The 16,264-nt window shown below is 39.4% G+C and overlaps 2 protein-coding genes across 2 annotated transcripts; both read left to right on the top strand.

The window, feature by feature from the left end:
• Positions 1-447: 447 nt before the first annotated feature.
• LOC102596871 (receptor-like protein kinase HERK 1) lies at positions 448-3,397 on the top strand. The gene has a single exon (XM_006345855.2). The coding sequence runs from the start codon at positions 792-794 to the stop codon at positions 3,246-3,248; it is 2,457 nt and encodes an 818-aa protein (XP_006345917.1). The 5' UTR covers positions 448-791; the 3' UTR covers positions 3,249-3,397.
• A 1,235-nt stretch (positions 3,398-4,632) lies between these two features.
• LOC102596525 (U4/U6 small nuclear ribonucleoprotein Prp3-like) lies at positions 4,633-9,150 on the top strand. The gene is made up of 6 exons (XM_006345854.2): positions 4,633-5,287; positions 5,671-5,955; positions 6,339-6,797; positions 6,887-7,081; positions 7,197-7,357; positions 7,984-9,150. The coding sequence occupies exons 1-6, from the start codon at positions 4,679-4,681 to the stop codon at positions 8,858-8,860; spliced, it is 2,586 nt and encodes an 861-aa protein (XP_006345916.1). The 5' UTR covers positions 4,633-4,678; the 3' UTR covers positions 8,861-9,150.
• Positions 9,151-16,264: the final 7,114 nt, after the last annotated feature.

Raw genomic sequence — 16,264 nt, 5'->3', positions numbered from 1 at the left:
AGTAATTCATCCTATAATACCATGTAGGAGGTATTACTAATCCATGGATTAGTTATACATATGCACAAATTCCTATCAAACATAGTACTAAATAATACCTTACATAATACATGGACTATTTCTTTTAATGCGGCCAACCAAACGACCCCTTAGTCCTATCTTGAGAGGTAGAGAGACTGTTTTCTATAGACCATCAATTTAAGAAAAAACATATCGATAAAAAGTTAACACAACACATCAATAATCACTAATTGATTCATTAAATTAAGAAGATACACGATCCAAGGGACTAAACTAAAGGTTAAATGTGTTTAACTAGAAATTATAAGGATCAAAATCTAAATTTGTTGATATTTGAGGGACTAAAATTGCTATTTTCTTATTCTTAAAAAGCTAATCTTGCTTGTGTTAGAAAAAAAAAGTGTTTTAAGGGTAGTTGTGCTTTTCATCATTTTTTTCTCATACACCAAATTGAACGTAGAACCATTTTTTCTCCATTCTTAAATTAGACTTCAAATTCTTGAATGCTAAGTGCAACACAATTACACAAAGTTGACAACTTTTTTTTTTTCTTGAAAGTTTAGTCCATTTGGTGTGTTGGGGTTGTTGATATCACATATTAAGTTCATTTCAAGATTTCAAAGTTTTTTTTTTTTTTTCACTTTCTTGAAAGTTTAGTCCATTTGGTGTTGTGGGGTTCTAGTGAAATCAAATTTTAAGTATATTTCAAGATTGCATTTTTTGAACAATGACATAAAAATTGAGTCTTTTTTAGCTCCTCATTACAAGAAATGAAAACCATTATGGATTTTGCAATACTTCATTTGTTTGTTTTGGTATTGTCTGTCTTGTGTTTGATGATATGTGCCTTAGAGTTTGATCCTGTTGATAACTATCTCATAAACTGTGGTTCATTTGAAAATACTACTATAGGTGATAGAGTTTTCTTAGCTGATAACTTGAATTCCCCTCAAAGGGTATTTGTTAATACAACTCTAGAGTCTATTCCATCTAGTTATAGTTCAAATCTTTATCGAACTGCTAGAATTCTTAATGAGACTTCAAAATTCACATTTTCAATCAAGAAACAAGGGCGCCATTGGATTCGCCTGTATTTCTATCCGTTTTCGTATGGAAATTTCACTCTTAGTTCTGCTAAGTTCTCTGTTTCTATTCAGAACTTCACTTTGATCAAGAGCTTTCAATCATTGAGTGGTCCTTTAGTAAAAGAGTACACTTTGAACATTACTAGTACTAGTCTTGTTCTTACGTTTACGCCTTTTTCTAGCTCGTTTGCATTTGTAAATGCGTTGGAAATCATTTCACTTCCTGATGAGCTCATTCCTGTTGGTATTGGAACTCATAGTTTGAGGGAACAAGCTTTAGAAACAGTTGTGAGGGTGAATATGGGGAATGTTGCAGTGTTGCCTCGAAATGATACCTCGTGGCGATCTTGGGAATCTGATGAAAGATACTTAACAAGCAGGAATCTTTTTCAGTTTGTATCGAGGACACAAGCTGTGAATTACACACGAGGAGGGACTTCTAGGAATATTGCCCCTCCATCGGTGTATGGGACTGCTACGAGGCTGCAAGTGGATGATCCCGCTGTTTCTATAAACATCACGTGGTTGTTTGATGTTGATCCTGGCTTCGATTATTTCATCAGGTTCCACTTTTGTGACATAGTAACTGGCTACAATGATCCAAACAGAGTAGGTGGCGACCATGAACTATTATTCAATGTTTACATTAATTCCCAATTTGCTTCGAGGGACCTTGATCTTAAAAACAAGACATCAAATGTCCTTGGTTCTCCGTATTACATGGATGTTTTTACAAGGTTAGAGAACATTCACAGCATTGGCATTAGCATTGGTCCAGCAGGTATACGTAATGCATATCCGGATGGCCTCCTGAATGGTCTCGAGATCATGAAAATAAGCAATGTCAAGGGAAGTCTTGATGCCTCAGACGCTGAGATTCAGTCCTCGGTGCCTACTTCAAAGAAGACTAAAACATGGTTGATCATTGGATCAACTATTGGAGGATCGACTATTTGCATCGTTTTGGTTGTGGTGTCTATTCTCTTTTGCAGAAGTAGAATACAGACAGCTGTTGATGACTCAACAGAGGAAAATCATACAGCAGTTGGAGCTAAAGAAGCATCTATCATTTCCAAGTCGAATATGGGGTACCTGTTCCCTCTTGTAGCAGTTCAGGAAGCAACCGATCACTTCAGTGAAAGCATGATCATAGGCTTTGGTGGTTTTGGAAAAGTTTACAAGGGAATTTTGAAGGATAACACAAAGGTGGCAGTGAAGAGAGGATTTCATCAATCACAACAAGGTCTTGCCGAGTTCATGACTGAAGTCGAAATGCTGTCTCAGTTTAGACATCGCCATTTGGTCTCACTGATCGGTTACTGTAATGAAAAGAATGAGATGATAATCATTTACGAGTACATGGAGAATGGAACTCTTAAGGATCATCTCTATGGCTCGGACCTTCCGAATTTGAATTGGACACAAAGGCTTGAAATTTGCATAGGATCAGCAAAAGGACTTCACTATCTGCATACTGGTTCTCATAAGGCAATCATACACCGAGATGTCAAGTCCTCGAATATACTTCTAGATGAAAATCTCCAGGCTAAAGTTTCTGATTTTGGACTATCGAAAATTGGTCCAGAAATTGATCAAACACATGTTAGTACTGCAGTGAAAGGAAGTTTTGGATATCTTGATCCAGAGTATTTGACAAGGCAACAACTAACCGATAAATCTGATGTTTATTCCTTTGGTGTTGTTATGTTTGAAGTCCTCTGTGGAAGGCCCGTTATCAATCCCTCTCTTCCCAGAGAATCAGTAAACTTGGTTGAATATGTGATGAAATGTTTAAGTACAGGAGAAGCGGAGGCAATCATTGATCCTAGGATTGCACATGAGATTACACCAGAATCCCTGATGAAGTTTGTAGAGACTGCTGAGAAATGCTTGGCTGAATATGGTGCAGACCGGCCAACTATGGGAGAAGTTTTGTGGAACTTGGAATATGCATTGAAACTTCAAGGGAAAGACGAAAAAACAACACAAGAGAACGAGATATCGGATAATCAGTTAGATAACAGTGTCTTAAGTACAGAATACAGCATGGGGAGTATGGCTGATCTTGCTGGTGTTTCAATGAGCAAAGTTTTTTGCCAAATGGTAAAATCTGAAAACAAAAACTCATGTGATATATGTTAGGATAAAATGCAGGTCCATCTAATGAACTCTGCCTTTGGATTGTATATTTGTATTCTCTTTTCTTTAGATTTCTATGTTATAACAGATACTTGTGTTGTTTCAATTGATTTGAAGCCGCGGTTATACTATACATACATAAGTTTTCATTAGGTTTTTTTTACCGAGTTGTTCATAAGCACGATAGAGCAATTCAAACGCGTGTGGTTGAGAGGGATGATGCCCATTTTATTTGAAGTGTTCATGTGTCTCTATCTATTCACCATCACAAATTCGCAATTCAATGTCATAATGGTATTGCATTTATCATTTTTGGCAAGTTTATGTTCTTCAACTATACAACAACATACCATATGAAATCCCACACGTGGGGTCTGGAGAGGTTAGAGTTTACTCAAACCTTACCCCCACCTCATGAAGGTAGAGAGGTTGTTTCTGAAAGACCCTCGACTCACGTAACACATATCAAAGCAAATTTGATGTTCTTCTACTATACTTCCAGAAAGTCTCCAAGATTATGCACATATGAGATGAACATATTGAACATTTGTTAAATCCTTTTGGCTTCTAAAGTTTAAAAATGGTTCTTGCTATAACTCAAGGCTGATGATTCAATGATGCATGTTGGAGATTATCCTTTTCTTCAAGTGAACTTTCCATTCTTGGAATAATTACGGAATCTCCATGACTAGGATTAAATCTTATTTCGAGGTCCATCTTTCTTTTCCTTTTTGTTTGTTTCGAGAAATCTATTAATCAATTCTAGTTTTTTCCTTTTCTCTTGATTCTTTTCCGATCCAGATGTATAAATTTTGTTCATAGATTAATAAAAATATGCAAAAGCTCTATTTGCCTCTATTATTCTGTGAGTCTCTTCCTTTTTACGTATGGCATCGTCACTCACTTTAGTGACATTTACTAATTCAGAACTTAATTTGAAAGTCATTTTTTGACTCGGTCATTTTCGAACTATGATATGAGTTAATGGTTTCATTATTTTTTCACATCTCCTAAAGTAACTTTAATAAGAAGCAAATTTGCAACAAAACATATAAAAGTAAAATGAATATAGACCTAATGTAATCTCAAAAACTAACTCATGAGGTAAGAATTATAATCTTGTCGAAACATGGTGACCACTGACCACATGTCGTTTCCTCAATCGTCTGTATTCAAAACTAGACATTTGTTACGTGAACAACATATAACAATATACTATAAAATCTCCTCTGTGATAGCCTTCATTTTAGTTAATTTGTGTTAGACAATCGTGACAAAATCTAATAATAAGAATTAATTTCATAGTAGTAAAATTTTAAAAAAAAATATAAGTACTTAAAACCCGACCCACTAGAGCGCCAAATCTCAAATCGATAAATCTATTCGAATTTGAAAGAAAAAAGAGTTTCAGAATCCCTAAAGAAAAATTGATAATGGAGAGAGAAAAATCGAATTATAGGAGAGAAAGAGGATCCAGGGACGGAGAGGGCGACGACGATCACCGCCGTCATCGTCACCGTTCGAAGCATCACCGTGACGTAGAGAACCGACACCGGTCCGATGATCGGCGACGTCGAGACCGTGAGAGATCGATTGAACGTGAAGGAAGCAGAGATAGAGGTCACGATAGCGAGGATGAGAATCAACGTCAGATCGATGATCGGCGACGAGATCGTGAAACGGAAGGAAGCATAGATAGAGCTTATGATCGTGAAAGGCGTGAGAAATCACGTGATCGGGATAGATGCGAGAAATCGTTTGAGTTAGAAGTTAACAGAGAGGATTCAATGGAGAGAAGAAATTCGCATAAGAGGAAAGATAGAGGAGAGAATGTGGATAAGAGGAATGTAGATGAGAAGAGAGCTAGGGGTTCGGAGGTTAAGAAGGACAAACTGAGAGTTGGGGATGTGAAGTTGATGGATAAGGAAGATGTGGAAATCGATGAAGAAAAGAAGGGAAAAGGATTTGAAATGAGAACTGTGAAGGAAGAACCGAAACCGGAGCCCTATGACGATGGACAGGGTGTTGATACCATTGATACTGTGAGTTTTTTTGTTTCAATATTGTTCTTCCAAGTTGCATATCACATTTACATTGTTGTGTTGCTTTTACCTATGTTTGTATATGTCTTGCGTAGTTCTTATTTCCATGCACCTTTGTTACTGGGATACAACGCTGCATACTTCTGCATTGTATTTATGAATTACATTTCTTAATTGTTGTTGAAATTGCACCCTAGGTGTGGCCTCCTCTCTTTATTATGTCTTAAGAAGTCTGTAATCTGGTTTCTTTTTTATCTGATAGAGCTTAACTTGACTAGTCTGGCACGTCTTGTTTCTCAGTTGTATGTTGTTGTTGTATATTCTATTGTTTCTTTCATCAGGATGTTTGTCCTGATTTATGCATTTGACTTTCTTATTTGCAGAGTGTGGCAATGGGATCATACAGTGCAGCATCAAGGACTTCCCCTGATAAACCTTTGACTCGTAGTGATTCTCCTGCTACCAAGGTATCTTCAATTTCTACCACAAATGAAAATAAGGGAGTTAATATTAACAGATTTCATAAGGTTCTTGGGAAATCTAGTACAGATGGGGCAGCTCGTGACACTGGCAAGAGTGCGACCTTATCCATTGATGCTAAAGGAAATGCAAACGATCTCAAACAAAGGCATAAGGCGCTGAAAGAAAAGCTTAAGAGAATTCCTTTGGTAAGTTTGCATCTAAACACCCAGCTTATTTCTACAGTTTGTAAGTCTGTTCTCCTTTTACCTGGGCTCCCTATTCCTATCTCTTTCTTTAGTGGGAAATGAGAAGCACTACATGATTAAAAGCTAAGTTGCTTGGACGCTCCAAATATGTTGCCGCACCCGTGTCGGATCCTCCAAAAATGTACTACTTTTGAAGGATCTAACACGCACCCGACATCATTTTTGAAGATTCCGAGCAACTTAGATTAAAAGTATGCAGAAGGGCCTTAGAGAGAAGAGCTTCTTTTTTATCCTTTTCCCTCTTAGGTTTATAGGGAAGCCTTCCCTTTGTTTTGTGTCAACGATCTTAAACTATTATTTATGTTCTCTTTTAATTTCTGTAGTTAATCAAGGGTGCCAACTCTACGAGAGATGGAAGTTCACAAATGGGTTCCAAGGAGAGCCTTAAAGCCCCTTCAACCAATGTGGCGATATTGCCACCACCAGTTGCATCTTCAGATGCAGGGATATTACCCACTCCAGGTTCAGAACGTAGCACATCATCTATAGCTACCATGGTTTCTGTTAATATGCTACCCAGTAGCTTGCCTCATGTTGCGGGCCTCACAGCACAGAGCTACGAAGCGATGAAGCGTGCGCAGGAGTTTTCTGCTAAGATCGAATTCCGGCAGGACCCGGAGTGTCCCTCCCTCACTAACATGTTTCCTGGGCAAATGCCTCCAGAGGTTATAATTCAGCCAAAACTCGCTAAAGCCACCGTTCTTCGTTTGGATGCATTTGGCAGGGAAATTGATGAGCAGGGAAATGTGGTCAATGTGCCTAAGCCATCTAGTACCCTTAAGGTACGGCTCATACATGTTCAGGCCATCTTTTTTAGTGTTTCTATATTTTTTCAAATAGCTTGTGGTGCTGACTTTGGGTTGTTGTGCAGGTAAACATCAATAAGCAGAACAAAGAGAGCTTCCAACTTCTCAAACCTGAACTTGACATTGATCCTGATAAAAATCCTCATTTTGATCCGAGGATGGGCATTGACAAGAACAAAATATTGAGGCCCAAGAAGATGTCATTTCAGTTTGTGGAGGAAGGTAAATGGTCCCGAGACGCAGAAATAATCAAGTTAAAGGTACTTCATAATTTGTTCTCGTTGTTGTATTTTCACATTCTTTTGTGATTCTCTCTTTATTCTTCTTATTACTCTTGATTAGGTTTTATTAGTTATGTAATTTTTGATTTTGCAGAGCCAATTTGGTGAATTACGAACCAAAGAGCTGAGGATAAAGCAAGTGCAATTGGCAAAGGCAAAAGCAGAGCCTGACATAAATCCAAATCTTATTGAGGTGTCAGAGAGGATTATCACCAAAGAAAAATCAAAGGAACCAATACCTGATGTTGAGTGGTGGTAAGTTGTTTCAATCTCCCTTTTTTTTACTTTTTTTAGTCTATCATGTGCTTTCCCCCCTAGTGGACCCTTAATCCGTCTCCTCACTCGATGTTGAGGCCACTATGCGTTGTGTGTTTAGTGAGTTCCACAGATGGAAGTGGATCTTGAACACTATTGGTCTTGTGTCTAACCATCAGATGGATAATTGTTTTGATGGGTCTGTGTCCTGGGTGCTTCTAGTCTGTGTACATCACTTATAATGTGACTTATCTCCTTGATGTGGTTATGGTCTCTTATCTTGGCACTGTCCTATCTGCCACACTTTACACACTCCGGATGAGTTCATGTGATGTGAATTTCTCTCCCCTTTTAATATAACTTTCGTTTAAGAAGAATCCTACAAAATTGACATCTGCTACTGTCAGCGGTCCACACTACTGGTATTGTGCAATTATAATGTGATTGAAAGGACTTAACTTTTCCATAGTTTATTCAATTTACAAGATATGTGGATGATCCTCGGGTGTGATCTCCAAATTTTCTTTTATAGCTATGCTTACCTTGTTTTAATCTTCTTAATTCCGAAAAATGATGACTTTGACTAGACACTTATGTATTTCTTGTTTCTTCATCTGACATGCCAGGGAAGCTCCTCTGTTACGATCTGGTGCTTATGGTGTTATGGTCAACGGTAACTTAACTGATGATATGTTGAAGATGGAGAGGATCACCATTTATGTGGAACACCCCCGTCCTATTGAGCCTCCTGCTGAACCTGCTCCACCTCCTCCACAGCCACTGAAGCTGACCAAGAAGGAGCAGAAGAAAATGCGCACCCGGCGCCGAATGGATCAGGAGAGAGAAAAGCAGGAAATGATACGTCAGGGCCTGTTAGAACCACCAAAACCAAAAATTAAAATGAGCAATCTTATGAGAGTCCTTGGCTCAGAAGCCACTCAGGATCCCACAAAGCTTGAAAAGGAGATTAGAAGTGCTGCTGCTGAGCGCGAGCAGGCTCATATAGACAGAAATCTTTCTCGGAAGCTCACTCCTGATGAGCTTCGTGAGAAGAAAGAAAGGAAACTCTTTGACGACCCAACTATTGCGCCAGAGACGATAGTTTCAGTATACAGGATCAATGACCTTTCACACCCTCGAACTCGCTTCAAGGTCGATGTCAATGCACAGGAGAATCGCATGACGGGGTGTGCGGTTATCTTGGGAGATATAAATGTGGTGGTAGTTGAAGGTGGTAAAAAGTCCATCAAGCGATATGGGAAACTTATGCTTAGGCGAATAGATTGGGCTGCTGCTGTTAAGAAAGAAGACGAAGACGAAGATGAAGAGAAGCCTCTCAACAAGTGTGTGTTAGTCTGGCAAGGGATTGTTGCTAAATCGAGCTTTCATAGGTTTTTGGTTCACGAGTGCAGGACTGAGGCTGCTGCTCGTAAGGTCTTTGCTGATGCTGGGGTTCTTCATTACTGGAATTTTGCTGTAGACTTCAAAGATGATGAGCTTTAATTTCTAGGGAAATCCTCACTTTGAACTCGAATATCTAGACATTTTGTTTGATTGTGTCCCGCTTTCATGGAAGACATTTTCTGCGGTTCAAGGCATGGGAGGAATACTACAGTAGTACTCTAATTTGCTGAGCAGTTGTGGCACCTCTCCAATGCTTTGGTCTCATATTGGTTTCTTTTGTATGGTGATAGCTTTAAAATGTTTTTGAACTGAACTGATTTAGGATTACTGCATCAAGGAAATTCAGAAATAGGGGAGTGGTCAATAGTCTCGACCCTTTCCTGGACCCCAAGCATAGCCTCTAATGCACCGCGCTGTCTTTTTTTTTAGGTGAGTGGTATGTGGTCGGCTTTTGCACCCTTTTTTTATTGAATGGCTGGTGTCCAAGCCAACTTTCGTGCACCTCGACTAATTCTACGAGATATATATGTGAAAATATGCCTTAAAAAAATGACGAGACTATACGTAATGTTTTTCCAACTCATTACGGAAGTTCTCATAAAGTTTTTAGAATTTTGTTTGGATGCTCTAAGGCACCAGATCCATGGGCTAATAAACACGAAAAACTAAGAAAGTCGCGTAATTCCTAAAAATTGGCTCGTAAATGTGAAAATATTCCTTAAAAAAATGGTGGGACTATACGTAATTGTCATGACTCAAAGTACACCTTAGACGTGACATGACGTATAAGACCCTGAAAGGCCCTACACAAACCACTTGACATACATATACCCAACATCATAGAGAAAAGCATGAAATCTCACAAGTACAAAGTTCGACATATAAGCGGAAGTACATCAAAGTCTTGGCAAGCTATCTATTACATCAAAAGAGTGGTTAGGACGTAACCCATACACCACATACAACGTCTGAAAACGAAAACATAAGGAAATCAATAAATGTGACATTGTCCTCAAAGTATGAGAACTCACCAAGTCTTCAAATTCTCCAAGTGCTCACTAGCCACGAACGGAGGGAGAAGAAGCGTCACACCTTACGTCATTAAACAATGTAGGCACAAGTATGCATTAGTACATGAAATATACTAATTATGAGGGATATGCATAAACATGAAAACATGATCATAAAGGGACATAATAGGAACATGATATGCATGACCAAGCTAAATGTAGTAAAACCTGTAAAAAGGATCGTAAAGTATGAACATAGTCAATGCATCTTAGAATCATATGAAAACTTCATAAAACCTTAGAAAGTAACTTAGTTTATCTTGTGGGATATTAGCTTTAATCGAATATAGACCATGTGAGCTAAGTACATGAAAATCGATAAAAACTGGTTTTACCTACTTTAGGGCTTGTTTGAACTTGAAAACACTGGTTTGCCCCTCGGGACCAACTGACTCCATTACAAAGGTCTTAACGGACGTCCATGAAAAATTTCGGCCAAAAAGAAGCCGAAATTCTGGCTCACCAAAAATCCATAGACTATAGTACATGAAAATCGGTAAAATCTAATTTTACCTGCTTTAGGACTCGTTTGAACTTGAAAATGTGCCGGTTTGCCCTTCCGGACCAGCTGGCTCCATTATAAAGGTCTTAACGAACGTCCATGAAAAAATTTCAGCAAAAAACAAGTAGGAATTTCATATTAGCATTTTCAAGGTCAAACGAACCCCAGAGTAGGTAAATTCCCCATTTTGCCAATTTTTGTGTGCTATAGTCCATGGATTTATGGTGATCCGAAATTCCGACGTGAAACATGAAAACATGATCATAAAGGGACATAATAGGAACATGATATGCATGACCAAGCTAAATGTAGTAAAACCTGTAAAAAGGATCGTAAAGTATGAACATAGTCAATGCATCTTAGAATCATATGAAAACTTCATAAAACCTTAGAAAGTAACTTAGTTTATCTTGTGGGATATTAGCTTTAATCGAATATAGACCATGTGAGCTAAGTACATGAAAATCGATAAAAACTGGTTTTACCTACTTTAGGGCTTGTTTGAACTTGAAAACACTGGTTTGCCCCTCGGGACCAACTGACTCCATTACAAAGGTCTTAACGGACGTCCATGAAAAATTTCGGCCAAAAAGAAGCCGAAATTCTGGCTCACCAAAAATCCATAGACTATAGTACATGAAAATCGGTAAAATCTAATTTTACCTGCTTTAGGACTCGTTTGAACTTGAAAATGTGCCGGTTTGCCCTTCCGGACCAGCTGGCTCCATTATAAAGGTCTTAACGAACGTCCATGAAAAAATTTCAGCAAAAAACAAGTAGGAATTTCATATTAGCATTTTCAAGGTCAAACGAACCCCAGAGTAGGTAAATTCCCCATTTTGCCAATTTTTGTGTGCTATAGTCCATGGATTTATGGTGATCCGAAATTCCGACGTGTATTTTTGTCGAAATTTTTCATGGACGTCCGTTAAGACCTTAGCTATGTAGTCAGTTGGTCCCCACAGGCAAACCGGTCAATTTTCAAGGTCAAACGAGCCCCAGAGCAGGTAAACCCCCATTTTGCCATTTTTCGTGTGCTATAGTCCATGTATTTTTGGTGATCCAGAATTCTGAAGTGATTTTTGCCAAAAAATTTCATGGACGTCCGTTAAGACCTTAGTTATGGAGCCAATTGGTCCCCACGGGCAAACCGAACCATTTTCAACGTCAAACAAGCCCCAGAGCAGAGAAACCACCCATTTTACCAATTTTCGTGTGCTATAATAGTCCATGGATTTTTGGTGATCCAGAATTTCAACGTGATTTTTGCAGAAATTTTTCATGGACGTCCGTTAGGACCTAAGCTATGGAGCCAGTTGGTCCCCAAGGAAAAATCGACCTATTTTCAAGGTCAAACGAACCCAGAGCAGGTAAACCCCCTATTTTGTGAATTTTCGTGTGCCATAGTCCATGGGTTTTGGTAATCCGGAATCCGACGTGATTTTTGCTGAAATTTTCATGGACGTCCGTTAAGACCTTAACGTTAGATCCAGCTGGTCCCCACGGGCAAAACCGGTCCATTTTCAAGGTCAAACGAGGCCTAGAGCAGGTAACCACCCCATTTTGCCGATTTTCGTGTGCTATAGTCCATGAATTTTTGGTGATCCAAAATTCTGACGTGATTTTTGCCGAAATTTTTCATGGACGTCCGTCAAGACCTTAGTTATAGAGCCAGTTGGTCAGCACGGGAAAACCGGTCCATTTTCAAGTTCAAACGAGCCCCAAAGCAGGTAAACCCCCTATTTTACCGATTTTTGTGTGCTATAGTGCATGGATTTTTGGTGATCCGAAATACCGACGTGATTTTTGCCGAATTTTTTCATGGATGTCCGTTAAGACCTTAGCTTTGGAGCCAGTTGGTCCCTATGGGAAAATCGACCCATTTTCAAGGTCAAATAATCCCCAGAACAGGTAAACCCCCCATGTTACCGATTTTTGTCTGTTATAGTCCATGGATTTTTGGTGATTCGGAATTCTGATGTGATTTTTGCCAAATTTTTTCATGGACGTCCGTTAAAACCTGAGTTATGGAGCCAGTTGGTCCCTATGGACAAACTGGTCCATTTTCAGAGTCAAACGAGCCCAGAGTAGGTAAACCGCTATTTTGCTGATTTTCGTGTGCTATAGTCCATGGAGTTTGGGTGATCTAGATTCCGACGTGATTTTTGCCGAATTTTTTCATGGATGTCCGTTAAGACCTTAGATGTGGAGTCAATTGGTCCCCACGAGCAAACCAGCTAATTTTCAAAGTCAAACGAGCTGCAGAGAAGATAAACCCCTCAATTTGCCGATTTTCGAGTGCTATATTGCATGAATTTTTGTTGATCCGGAATTCCGACTTGATTTTTGCCAAAAATTTTCATGGACCTCGGTTAAGACTTTTGTTATGGAGCCAGTTGGTCCCCATGGGTAAACCGGCCCATTTTCAAGGTCAAACGAACCCAGAGCAGGTAAACCCCCCATTTTGTCGATTTTCGTGTGATATGTCCATGGATTTTTGGTGATCCGAAATTTCGACGTGATTTTTGTCGATACTTCTCATGGACGTCCGTTAAGACCTTAGATATGGAGCCAGTTGGTCCCCACGGGAAAACGGCCCATTTTACAGGTCAAACGAGCCCTAGAGCAAGTAAACCCCTATTTTACCAATTTTAGTGTGCTATAGTCCATGGATTTTTGGTGATCCAGAATTCTGATGTGATTTTTGCCAAAAATTTTCATGGACATCTTTTAAGACCTTAGCTATGGAGCCAGTTGGTACCCACAAGCAAACCTGCTCATTTTCAAGGTCAAATGAGCGTAGAATAGGTAAACCCCCCATTTTACCAATTTTCGCGTGCTATCTAGTCCATGGATTTTGGTGATCAGGAATTCCAACTTGAGTTTTGCCGAAATTTTTCATGGACGTCCGTTAAGACGTTAACTATGGATCCAGCTGGTCCCCATGGGTAAATCAGACTATTTTCAAAGTCAAACGAGCCACAGAGCAGGTAAACCCCCTATTTTGCCAGTTTTCGTGTTTAATAGTCCATTATTTTTTGTGATTCCAAATTCCGACGTGATTTTATCAAAATTTTCCATGGACGTCCGCTAAGACCCTAGCTATGGAGTCAGTTGGTGCCCAGCGGCAAACCGGTTCATTTTCAAGGTCAAACGAGCCCCAGAGCTGGTAAATCTCCCATTTTGCCAATTTTTTTGTGTTATAGCCCATGAATGTTTGGTGATCCGTAATTTTGACGTGAGTTTTGTCAAAAAATTTTATGGACGTCCGTTAAGACCTTAGCTATAGAGCTAATTGGTCCCCCACGGAAAAACCGACCCATTTTCAAGGTCAAACGAGCGATATAGCAGGTAAACCCCACACTTTGCCGATTTTCGTGTGCGTATAGTCCATGGATTTTTGGTGATCTAGAATTCCGACGTGATTTTTGCCGAAATTTTTCATGGACGTCTGCTAAGACTTTAGCTATGGGGGCAGTTAATCCCCATGGGCAAACCGTCCCATTTTCAAGGTCAAACGAACACAGAGCAGGTAAACTTCTCATTTTGCCGATTTTCGTGTGCTATAGTCCATGAATTTTTGGTGATCCGTAATTTCGATGTGATTTTTGTCAAACAAATTTATAGAGGTCCGTTAAGACCTTAGCTATGGAGTCAGTTGGTCCCCACGGGTAAACCGACCCATTTTCAAGGTCAAATGAGCCCAGAGCTGGTAAACCCCCTATTTTGCCGATTTTAGTGTGCTATAGTCCATGAATTTTAGGTGCTCCAGAATTTCGACGTGATTTTTGTTGAAATTTTTCATAGACGTTCGTTAAGACCTTAGCTATGGAGCCAGTTAGTCCCAACGGGAAAACCAACCCATTTTCAAGGTCAAACGATCCCTAAAGCAGGTAAACCCTCATTTTGCCGATTTTTGTGTGCTATAGTCCATGAATTTTTGATGATTCGAAATTCTAACGTGATTTTTGCCGAAATTTTTCATGGATATCCATTAAGACCTTGGCTATGAAGCCATTGGTCCCTACGGGCAAACCCATCCATTTTTAAGGTCAAACGAACCACAGAGAAGGTAAACTCCCCATCTTGCCAATTTTTGTGTGCTATAGTCTATGCATTTTTGGTGATTCAGAATTTTGACGTGATTTTTGTCAAAATTTTTCATAGCTGCCCGTTAAGACCTTAGCTATGGAGCCAATTTGTCCCCACGGGCAAACCGACCAATTTTCAAGGTCAAACGAACCCCAAACCAGGTAAACCCCCCATTTTGCCAATTTTTGTATGCTATAGCGATTATCATGTGTTATAGTCCATGGACTTTTTGGTGATCTGGAATTCCGACATAATTTTTGCTGAAATTTTTCATGGACGTCCGTTAAGACCTTAGCTATGGAGCACAGTTGGTCCGCACGGGAAAAATCGCCCTATTTTCAAGGTCAAACGAGCCCTAAAGTAGGTAAACCCCCCATTTTGCCAATTTTCGTGTGTTATATAGTCCATAGATTCTTGGTGATCAGCAATTCCAACGTGGTTTTTGCCGAAATTTTTCATGGACGTTTGTTGAGACCTTATTTATGGAGCCAGTTGGTCCCCACGGGTAAATCGGCCCATTTTCAAGGTCAAACGAGCCCAGAGCAGGTAAACCCCCTATTTTTTCGATTTTCTATGCTATAGTCCATGGATTTTTGTTGATCGGTAATTTTGACGTGATTTTTGTCAAAAAATTTCATGGACGTCCATTAAGACCTTAGTTATGGAGTCAGTTGGTCCGCACGGGCAGACTGGACCATTTTCAAGGTCAAACAAGCCCAAAGCAGATAAACCCCCATTTTGCCGATTTTCGTATGCTATAGTCCATGGACTTTTGGTGATCCGGAATTTCGATGTGATTTTTACAGAAATTTTTCATGGACGTCTGTTAAGACCTTAGATATGGAGCCAGTTGGTCCCCACGTGTAAACCGGCTCATTTTCATGGTCAAACAAGCCTCAAAGCAGGTAAACCCCCCATTTTGCCGATTTTCGTGTGCTATATTCTTTGGATTTTTGGTGATCCGAAATTCCGACGTGATTTTTGCCAAAAATTTTCATGGACGTCCGCTAAGACTTTAGCTATGGAGCCAGTTGGTTCCCACGGGTAAACCGTCCCATTTTCATGGTCAAACGAGCCTAGAGCAGGTAAACCCATTATTTTGCCGATTTTAGTGTGCTGTAGTCCATAGATTTTTGGTGATCCGAAATTTTGACGTGGTTTTTGCCGAAATTTTTCATGGACTTCCGTTAAGACCTTAGTTATGGAGCCAGTTGGTCCCCACGGGAAAATGGACCCATTTTCAAGGTCTAACAAACCCCAGAGCAAGTAAACCCCCCATTTTGCCGATTTTCATGTGCTATAGTCCATGGATTTTTTGTGATCCGAAATTTCGACTTGATTTTTGCCAAAATATTTCATGGACGTCCGTTAAAACCTTAGCAATTGATTCAGTTGGTCCCCACGAGTAAACCGGCCCATTTTTAAGGTCAAACGACCCCAGAGCAGGTAAATCCTCCATTTTGTCAATTTTAGTGTGCTATAGTCCATGGATTTTTGGTGATCCGGAACTCCGATGTGATTTTTGCCAAAAAAATTCATGGACGTCCATTAAGACCTTAGCTATAGAGCCAGTTGGTCCCCAAGGGCAAACCAGCATATCTCCAAAATATTCATGAATTAACACACACGAAAAATTGAGAAATTCACCTAATTCCTGTCAATCACACATATTTCAGAAAATTTATATTACTACTATACACGGAAAAATCAAGATTCATGAATTCTTGTTTAGTGAAATACAAAATACATAAAAAGTGATATCTAACTTTCGAAAACAATGAGTATCATTTATTCCAGAAAATTCATGAAATAATACACACACAAAATATGATATAATCT

The sequence above is a fragment of the Solanum tuberosum genome, unplaced genomic scaffold (assembly GCF_000226075.1).
Source record: "Solanum tuberosum cultivar DM 1-3 516 R44 unplaced genomic scaffold, SolTub_3.0 scf00072, whole genome shotgun sequence".
In the NCBI taxonomy this organism is placed as follows: Eukaryota; Viridiplantae; Streptophyta; class Magnoliopsida; order Solanales; family Solanaceae; genus Solanum; species Solanum tuberosum.
The sequence above is the reverse complement of the archived record's forward strand: the minus strand, read 5'-3'. Positions and strand labels throughout refer to the sequence as shown.